The following is a 10,492-nucleotide window of genomic DNA, read 5'->3' on the forward strand; positions in this document are numbered from 1 at the left end:
TTTTATTATTGTCTCATGTTAAAAAATTCTTGATTAAAACTTTTTTTTTTTGTAATTTCCAGCGCCTTTGCTCAACGGTCCCCCAGTAGAGTCCAGCCATTACACATCTGAGGATGAAAGAGATGTTGTCTATGATGTGCAGGCGGTAAAACCGACGTCCATGTCATTTCTGAAGGCCTGTCTCCTGCCTGGAGTTATCCCTGTGAGTGGACACTGTGTTTCCATATTAAACAGTGCCTTAGGAATTATTTCATTCCTTTTGCTTAACTATCATCTTTCTTCATGTCATTTTTTATGTGATGAGGTTTATGGTTATACTTTTAATACTAGTATACCAAATAATGTACTTTCTGGAAACTGTTCTTTGCTAGTGACATTGTCTTGAAGCTACCTTAGTATCTTTGAATGCACATATCCCTGTAATTTTACATGGAAGATTAAATCTTGCTGTCTCGAGAGACCATGGATGGTAGTAATGGGCACAGATGACTCTATGCAATCCTGGGCCCTTAGAATCTGGAATACTGCAGATCATGTATCATGATGCCTTTCTCAACCTTGGTCCTGGATCGGAAGCAATGCTGTGCAGTATATTTGGCACCTATTTAGTTACAGGAGCTATTGTAAAGAAAATCATGGTTAATAGTCACAAATGGCTACCCCTTATTTTACCTGATGTTTATTCTTCAGGCCTTAGCACCACATGGCAACTGGGGTTTGCAGTCAGAGTACGCCTTTTCCTATATAAATTGCCTAAATAGGCTGTTAATCTCCCAGGTTCCCATGCTTTGAGTTTTAGTGGTGGCACCTGCCTTTATCTCATACAAACTAATTATGTCATTTTTGTCAGAATTTAATGTAATGAAAATATTTGAGGCCACCAATCAGTATGCAAGTTAGAAAAAGTTATTTATTCTAGAATACTAATTCTGCATACAAGTTGCTAGAATTTTTATTTTTATGTTTGTGGAAAAGTATATTGGCTTAAATCTGTAAGATTTAATTTTTAATGGGAATAAACATTGTCACACGCTGATGAATATTGCCAAACTATATATTTTGTATTTTTGTTGACATAAATGTTTGGATATATTTGATGTCAGGTATGTAATATCTATTTGGTTTTTGTTTCAGTACTCTTTGGCCTATGCTTTTCTAAAGCTCGTCAACTACTCCTTTTTCTTTTGGCTGCCTTTTTATTTGAGTAATTCATTCCACTGGGACGAAAGTACATCTGACCAACTGTCTACAGCATATGACGTAGCAGGCATTTTTGGTAAACATTTTTTTTCAACATAACAACATGTATAATATTGTTACGTATCTCTCCTTTACTATCCAGGCTCTCTTCAAACTGCACCACACGACACAACGAACTTAAAGAACCTCACAACTCAGGGCTCCAAAGTATCAGTCAATTTAATTTCAAATACATTACAAACACTGTACAGTTGGCAACAACATTACACTAACTGTCCAAAACCTAGCCTTGCTCCGCCTGACTTCACACACCGTCTGTCTCTAACTTCGCCTCGTCTGGTCACATTGCGAGGTAACTTGAAGTCCAGTCTTTCTAACACACTCGCCCTTATATAGAGTCTCTACTGGCCTTCTAGAATGGGATGGAACGTTCTTGACCACTCAGAATGATCACAATCGTCATGACTTGCGTGCGTAATATTTACACACAGGTTGTTGCCGGACTGGCGTGTACTGTCACAGGTCACAGTTGACCGCTCGTCCTGCGCTGGACTGTGGCGATTTGAGTAGGCTAAAAACACACAGCACTACCCCTATCTGTGTCACCACCAGGTTTACAATAATATAGATATTATATATATTGCATTGGGAACTATCTCTCTGTTGTACACACATATATATATATCTAATGAAGTCTGTTTTTGTTTTTTTCTTCTTCAGGTGGAACAATTATTGGATTTTTTTCTGTAAGTCGTTCAACACTTTTAAATTTTTTATTAATTAATAATAAATTTATAGTGTTAATAATATATTACCTAGTTCTATTTTCTTAGTTTTTCTATATTTAAATCTTTAAATTAGTTGAGTTTATAAAAGCCATCTAAAACGGATGGAAAAAAAACATTTATTCTTAGAATAACCATTTTTCAACATGGGGCAATAGTTGTGGGATGCATGTTAGAGCGGCTAAGTACACTTGAACTTGGTCTGGCTTGGCTACCTATGAAGGGGGCTCAATGTTCGACACCCAACTCGAGCAGAGCTGTGTTTACTGAGCGCCTAAAGGTAGCACTGAGAAACCTTCTCCCAGATACCCCCTTCCTCCCACTGGTCCACAAATGAGATTGGACCTTAGCGCTATATAAAAGCTATAATAATAATAATACCTATTTAAATTTAGAAAAATTGCTTCATCGGCCAAGTATGTTAGCTGAAATACTAGTGAACATCAACTGTTCACTTTTTTTACATTTCAACCAAAATAAGACTTTCTTCATTTAGAAATAGAAAATGCAGCTTTGTATACTATCATGTCTTCTAATTTAAAAAAAATGTACGCAGCATTTTTGATTTCTTTTGTACCATATTGGATAACCACAAAAAAAAAAAAAAGGAACGGATCATCCTTAGCTTAATAAGAATGGCCAATTTGTGAGATATTCTGAATGGTCCAATTTCTTTTACCTTAAAAATAGAAATCTAAAAGGAAATTAATTTTCATGAGTTAACTTTTATGTTAATTTTCAAAGAAAAAACATTTGGGGGGGGGGGGGGGGATATGTAGCCAAATTTAGATTAAGCCACTCTTCTGGGGGGGGGGGGGGGGGGGGGGGCGGGGGCTAAATGGTAAAGAGCTTGGATTTCGAACTGAAGAGTCCCAGGTTTGAATCTTTGTGAAGACTGATTTTTAATTTCTGGATTTTTAGGACCCAACTCTAATGGGAACCTGACATTAGTTGTGGAAATTTAAGGTGGTTGGTCGTTGTGCTGGTCACATGACACCCTATTAACCTTCTGTCAGGTACCCAATAGAATTGGGTGGATTCAGCGGCATCCTAAAAATCTTGAAGTTCAAAATCCCAGTCTTCCTTGAGATTGGAACCTGAAATCTCTTTGATTCGAAAGCCAATGGGATTTACTACTCAGCCTTCAAACTTTTGAGCTCATTGATTATATTATAAGTCATTACTTTGCCTTCATGTGTCAGGATCGCCTGGGTAAACGAACCATCATGATAGTTCCAATGTTGCTGCTGTCCATTCCATCACTTTTACTTTACAGCTGTGAGTATCAAATCACTCATCTTTGAATTTTATGTTTGATTATCACAAAAAGGAATAAAGATGTGGACATATTTTGTACTTAGCATGGATGTTGTCCAATTACAATTAATTGTATCTTTCTGTTTCCCCTTTTTTCTTTTTTTTTTTTTTTTTTGCTAGTTAGAATGCATTTTTTTCATTCACAAAGCTGAATTAATTAATGTGATAATCATAATTAAATCATAAAGAGGTAGAAGACAAAATGCCAGCCAAGTCCAGACTGTAAATATGGGACAGCAATCTGTTTTTTAGCCTTGCTGTTAATTAAATTGTTATTTTAACCCTTATTCTGCTTAATTGTAGAACATATGAAATATTTTAATTTTACATAAACATATCATGTGGAGATATCTATCTTGTACCACAGATTGCTGTCCCATATTTACAGTCTGGACTTGGCTGGCATTCTGTCTTCTACCTCTTTATGATTTAATGTGATAACCGACATGATGTGAAGTTCCTTCAGATATCATCAACATGTCTCCTAGTACATGCTTAGAAGTACAGATACAAATTAGTTTGAGACGTTAGAAACTATAACTTTTGACTTTGAGAGTTAATATTATGTTGTTAAATTTTGACATTCATTTTTACTGCTAGAAAATGAGTTTGTCAGTTTGTCATGAGTTATTGAAAGTCTACCATGTAATGATGAAACATGGATTGTGTTGCAAAGCTCAGAAGGAAATTTCAATACTAACATTGGCCACGACATTGTTAGGTAGCTAAGAGGCTCGGTGCTATAAAGCAGGATCTTCTTGTTCACAGTTTGTCAAATCTTGCTACTCAAGGGATTTTGTTGATAGTCTTACTTTTTATTTACATATTTTATTTACATTAGTGAATTAAAAAAAAAAAAGCTCAGTGATAATGATATACAACTGTAGCTTTCAAGTATTTTATTGTAAAGTTTAATAGATAATGAAATAGCTAAAACTATGAATGCATTTTTTTGTTCCCACTTGCAGACTCACCCAATGATCGCACAATTAATGTGGTTATAATGTCACTTATTGGATTTTTGATTGGTGGAGCAGCCAACTTGATTAGCTCAGCAGTCTCAGCTGACTTGGGTAACTAGACTTTCATTTGAATACAGATTGAACACCTACATTATACTTTATTGGTTCAAACAAAGTTTTCCAGAAATATGTATAAACCCAGTAGCAGTATAAAATGTCCTCTTGGCTTGGACATCTTTACTTTATTAGTCCCTTTTGAAACTGGTGTTTTATCACTAATTTTTTTCTGTTTTGTGACTCAGCCACTTGTCCCCCTTGAAGTGACTGAGTGAACTAATGAGACTTTCTACTAGCCTGTGCAAGGAAAGTAGTATCTCTCATTCTGTGCTATTGGTTCTGAAGCCTATGAAAGGGAAGCCATTAGAAACATAATTAGAACTTATGGGATTTCATATTCAACATATTTTACTCATGACTAAAATATCCCTTGTGTGGAACAAACATGTCAACCCACAGCTTACACAAAATGCCCTAAAAGTATGCAGAATAAAAAAAATCAACTAGTAAGCACACTTAAAAAGGCTTTTAGTCTTTATGTTATGACATTCACAAGCGAGAACAAATTGCTTTATTCAATAAAGGGCATATTTATATATAATTCTTTCATTATCCAGGGTCTGAAACTATCATGAAAGGAACAAAAAATTGTGAATTTCAAGATCAGAATTCTGTTTTTTTGGCATTATAATGACTATTTTAGAAGTCCTTACAAAAAGTGTATATGATTGTTATAGTAGTACTATTTATTTAACATGGGTCTTAACATACAAATTAAATGTATATGTAAAAAAAAATTTCTGCTCAGGATGTCAGAAAGCTATACAGGGTGATGACAAAGCCCTAGCCACTGTCACTGGTGTCATTGATGGCACTGGAAGTTTTGGTGCTGCTCTGGGTCAGGTGAGTTTCCATCTCAGTATCATTTTGTAACCAAAAAAATTAAATTCATTAGTGTTAATTTTTTAGCCTTGCTGTTAATTAAATTGTTATTTTAACCCTTATTCTGTTTAATTGTAGAACATATGAAATGTTTTAATTTTACATAAACATATCATGTGGAGATATCTATCTTGTACCACAGATTGCTGTCCCATATTTACAGTCTGGACTTGGCTGGCATTCTGTCTTCTACCTCTTTATGATATGCGTAAGTTGCAGTACTTGCTACAATTATGCTGTTAAGATTCAGTATTAAATAAGCATTACTTCAAAATTTAAAAACATGAAAAACTTGATGCACAATTCAGCCCTTTTTATTATTACTATTTTTTTCTAAGCTATGTGTGTGCGTGTCTTTTGTTCCAGACAGGGCATTGTTCAGATTGTACTTGCACAATGAAGGCAACATAAATCATTCATTCTGTTCTTTCTCTCCAGATGTTTCTGACTGCAGTCTGCTTGTTCCCACTCTTCTTAAAGGAAATCCGCAGTTTAAGATGCGGCTGTTGTAGAAGAAGACGGTCGGTCAGTTTACAGTAGCACAAGGCCCATAGAAGTACAGCCCACTCCATCCTTCAGCCCACAACTGAGTTGAACCAGTTGGGACAAGTTTTAGTCTTTCAGTTTTATGACCATTTTGTCTTGTGTTAAGTACCTATACATTTTGTCCATCAGTCTGCGATTTCATTGTGTAAATATAAAATATATATCTTTAAATGTATACTTTTTTATTTCTCTAGCACAAATTGATTGTAGCTACTTGTTGTAAATAAGAATGTAAATAAGTTATCTTAGCTTAAGCTATTTTTAATTAGTGCTACAAAGTCAGGGATGAAGTTAATTATATGTCCTGATATTTTTTTCCTTTGCTAACCTGATCCAACCCCCCACCACGACGACGTAGGTATAGGATATCACAAACTGTAAAATATTTTATATAAATCATGACCAAAAAAAAGGATACTATTTTGTCTTTCACTGTTTATAGTGTTTTTTAGCCTTTTTAATAGTTTTTATACATTTTTAAAAAATTAACTCTTGCGCTGAGGTGGGCTTTAATGTGTAGCTTCACATGGTCAGGAAACAAATTATGTAACTATTTTACTTCATAGTAACACACATTTTTTACTGTCTTGTAATTCTTAAGAAATTCAATCCATTTTTAGTGCTAGATATGAATATTTTTGTACCCTGGGACTTGATACTTAATTTTGCATCAGTTTCAGTTGATAGAAAGAATAAGTTAACGTTTGATGACTTGTCATCGTAGATTTGTACATTGGCGGCTTAATACATTTATCTTGAGCAAATTTATTGAGTGGGACACATACACATACACAGAGCACTGGCCCACCAAGTTATTTAAAAGTTTTATGTTTAGCAAGGGTAATCATTTTTATATGCTTTTTAATATGCTTATGTTGATGAAACTTTTAAAATGTATTTTTTTTTAGATAGATTTATACTTCTTTGTTATGTGATGAAAACATAGTATACCACAAGTATAAATATTTTTAAAAATGGGTATGAATAGTTTTAAAATAGGTTTCAATAGTTTGAATAGTTAATAAAAGGTTGATGAGTAAACAGTTCTATTGATGCTTACATTTTTTCCTCTATGTCTTACAAGCCTATTTCCTTTTTCTATATGTCTCACAGGGGGGATGTGGTTGAGTGATTAAGCGCTTGGCTTCCGTACCTTGGGTCCTGCGTTCAAATCTCTGTCAAGACTGGGATTTTGAATTTCTGGATTGTTAGGGCACCCCTGAGTCCACCCAACTCTAATGGGTACCTGACTTTAGTTTGGGGAAAGTAAAGGCGGTTGGTTGTTGTGATGGACACATGACACCCTGCTCGCTAACCGTTGGCCAAAGAAAAAGAAGACCATAACAACACCTGCCCTATAGACCGAAAGGTCTGAAAGGGGAGCTTTACTTTTTTTTTTTTATATGTCTCCTGTAGATTGTTTAAAATAAAGATTTGACATTTTCTCACCCAAACTGAAAATAATCAAATGACACACCCCCCCCCCTCCCCGCCCCCACACACACTTAAGAAATAACTAAAAGGAAAGGAAATCCATGGCATGCAAAGTTGACAATACCTTAGTCACTCCCTAGTATAACATTCATACTTATCTGCTTGAATAGTTTGAATATTAAGTTTTCTTATGCATTCTTATTTAACTCTGTATAAATACATTTCAAATTTTTTGATATAACCTGACATTCTTTGAATGTCAAGTCAAGTTCATTTATTCTATTTTTCTTTTTTTTTTTTTTTACCTTTTATTTTCAAAGCTTCTAAATTCAAATTTTTTTGATCTAGCTAGATTTATTTTTTGCATTTCGGTAGAGATAAAAATTGTAGCTCTAGGAACCAATTTTTAGTGCATGTTTTGCATTGATTGGTTTAAGATTTAGTACAACCTCTAGGTTTAGGGTTTTTATTTCAGTAAGGATGTAATTATGTTTATATTTTGACTTAAATTATTGGAGGATTTTAATGGTTGTTTTTTTATTCTCACCATGGTCTGTAGACAGTCACCGTTTTTTTTTTATCCCTATATATTTGTTACACTGGTGTGGGATTAAGTGGTTTATATTACATATGTGATTTCATCATTATTTCTAGGGTCATGACACATCTTTACCATGGCGGAGCATGGTGTCATTATAGCTATCGGCTTGTGCTTGGGGTGTTTCATACTATTAGAGCAGCTCAGAACAAAGGGAACATCATCTGGTGAAAATTTCATATTGAAATCCTAACTAGATATGTTTCATAGATAGTAGGGAATGAACTCTCCATTTATATTTTTTTTAAAGTATTCTCCTAAGTGTGATTCTGCTTGTTGCCAGAACTACTTTGAACCTGCTAGAATAGTATACTAATCACTATAGATATAAACATAATAAAATCTAATTTCTGTATTGTATTGCCTGTGTATGGCTAAGCTTACTTTAACTAATAGATTGTAGCATACACCCGAGGCTCTATTTTTCAATTGTTGTGTGATTCAGCGAATTATTTTAGTGCTGTGCACTTAAGTTCATGCGTAATATAAACAGTGAATGGTTGGATTGTTTGAGCTTAAAGAAATATGCCTTTTTTTTTTTATTTGTTAAAGGGAGGGTTTAACCAAGACCATTTGTGTTAGAAGGCCTCAACACTGACCTGTGATGTCACAGTGAATCTGTGAACAGTGGATACTAAGACTGCTTTATTGATCCTTACGGAAATTTGTTGTGATTACAACAAGCTATTGGTCTTCACTACCCACAGGTTGCAGCGTTGCAGGCCTGCTATTAAGATTGGTCTCGGGTTAATACCTGAGTATCAACTGCAAGTAGTGATTCTATCATGATCTTTAGTTGGTAGTGTTTTTATAGAAGCTAATTTTCAGTTGCTTTAAAAAAATGTAGTTAATGTTAAGTTAGTGGCATTGTTCCTTGTTGATTTCTACTTGAATTTAAAAAAAAAAAAAAATTGACTACTTTTTCTTAAATAGATCTGGTTTCGTTGTTAGAAGAAAACCAACTGAAAATAACTCCAATAGTTTCATTTAAAGACATTGCTTCAGCTGTATAGACATGGTCACTAACATTGTAGATTTAAATCATAGGCTTATATAAATAAATATATTTTTTTCACTATCCTAAGTCAAAAGTTGTTATTATTAGATACTAGAATTTCTTCTTAATTCATCATGTTCTGCACCTCATTTCAATCAAATTTGATGATAAATATCTAAGTCCTTAACATTGAAACTTCCATATACAAAATAGGCATTCTGTTGTTTCAAATAGTTTGAGCATGTATCAACAGAAAAGAGACACCTTAATTCCCACCAATATCCTGTGTGTGGATATTTTATGGCAATACAAAGTTTATAATAATACCTGATCTCTAAGGATTTTTAAACAACAATTTCCTTTTTACAGCATCCTTTAAATGTTGTACATTTTGTTGTATTTATATAGACAACAATTTAATTTCTACATTTAACATTAGAAAAAAAAGAAAATTGTTTTAATGGTAATAAGCTTTGTTTTAATTCTGGTCAGTAACATAATGAATGCATTTTGTCCTTTTTGATCTTAGAAAATGCCTTAAAATAAAAAAACAAACAAAATTGTCTTGCAACATAACTGGGTACATTTGACAATTAATTGTGTGGAGACACTACTCTGCAAGTACAAAATAAACTTGTATTAAGTCTTTGATTATTGTTTTATTGTTATTTTCTTAGTTGAAAAAAATATATATTTTACTTCTCTGCTAGCTCGTAAATGTTTGTAAAAATGTTCTACAATGTTTCGGATATTTCTTCAAAGCTGAAGTTAAGTGAGAAAAGTTTCAAATAAATTCTGGTGATGTAACGACCCATGTTGAATTACGATCTTGCCAGTAAAGGTTTATTTCAATAATATATATTTAAAAAAAAAAAAAACATGACTACATTTGAGTAAAGAGAAACGGCAGTACCGGTGTTCTTAGTTCATAGAAATGAATACAGATAACATTACAAATTGTCCCATGGTGGACGCCTTGAGGTTGTCAGAAAAGTGTAAACAAGATGTTGTTTTACAACACAGACAAACACACCATCTCTCCCCTCTTTGTCTCTCTCTCTCTCTCCGGCCTCTCTCTTGATATCCTGATAAGAACTACTGCTGACCGGGAAAAGTGGAAGGATTTTGGTTACTCGAACTGTCACAGCATCCCTACTACGCGAGCCAAGGGACAGGTATGGATGCTGATATTTGCTGACCTCCGTCTCGACATGTTACGGAAACAAGCTCTTGACCTGTATGGTGATTCACCAAACATGCACTACGCATAACAGCAGGGTTTCTGTCCAGGGCTTTTTGCAAGAGAGGAATTGAACTTCTCAAGCCCTGACTCGAAGAGAGTTCGATGATGACTGTGTGTTACTACACAAAGTTCTCTTATATTTTGTTTCAATATGGAACATGAACTTATTCCATTTTGAAATCAGGAGGACTCCGTTGGTTCTTTGCATTGACAGAGGTTCTTCATATATACACCAATACTGGAATTTCCGGCATACAATCGTAAATTGGGTCATCAAAACTCCAATCTTACCAACAAAATAATAGCTACAGACGTAATAGCTTAGTAAATCTGAGTCTGCAGTACTAAAAAAAAAACAACAGTTTATTATTCTTATCTTATAAAATACAGACGTTACTTCAAAAAAAGAAG

The 10,492-nt window shown here is 34.1% G+C and overlaps 1 protein-coding gene across 3 annotated transcripts in view; it reads left to right on the forward strand.

Annotated features, from left to right (window-relative positions):
* Positions 1-9,489, forward strand: part of LOC106064409 (sugar phosphate exchanger 3-like) — a 31,648-nt gene extending 22,159 nt beyond the window's left edge. For all 3 annotated transcript variants that reach the window (XM_056026142.1, XM_056026141.1, XM_056026143.1), the window contains 8 exons: positions 63-202; positions 1,135-1,276; positions 1,921-1,946; positions 3,188-3,263; positions 4,271-4,375; positions 5,130-5,224; positions 5,406-5,471; positions 5,702-9,489. In XM_056026142.1, the coding sequence (XP_055882117.1) occupies positions 63-202; positions 1,135-1,276; positions 1,921-1,946; positions 3,188-3,263; positions 4,271-4,375; positions 5,130-5,224; positions 5,406-5,471; positions 5,702-5,803 (752 nt within the window). In that variant the 3' untranslated portion in view covers positions 5,804-9,489. The remainder of the gene's footprint in view (positions 1-62; positions 203-1,134; positions 1,277-1,920; positions 1,947-3,187; positions 3,264-4,270; positions 4,376-5,129; positions 5,225-5,405; positions 5,472-5,701) is intronic.
* Positions 9,490-10,492: the final 1,003 nt, after the last annotated feature.

The sequence above is a fragment of the Biomphalaria glabrata genome, chromosome 4 (genome assembly GCF_947242115.1).
Source record: "Biomphalaria glabrata chromosome 4, xgBioGlab47.1, whole genome shotgun sequence".
In the NCBI taxonomy this organism is placed as follows: Eukaryota; Metazoa; Mollusca; class Gastropoda; family Planorbidae; genus Biomphalaria; species Biomphalaria glabrata.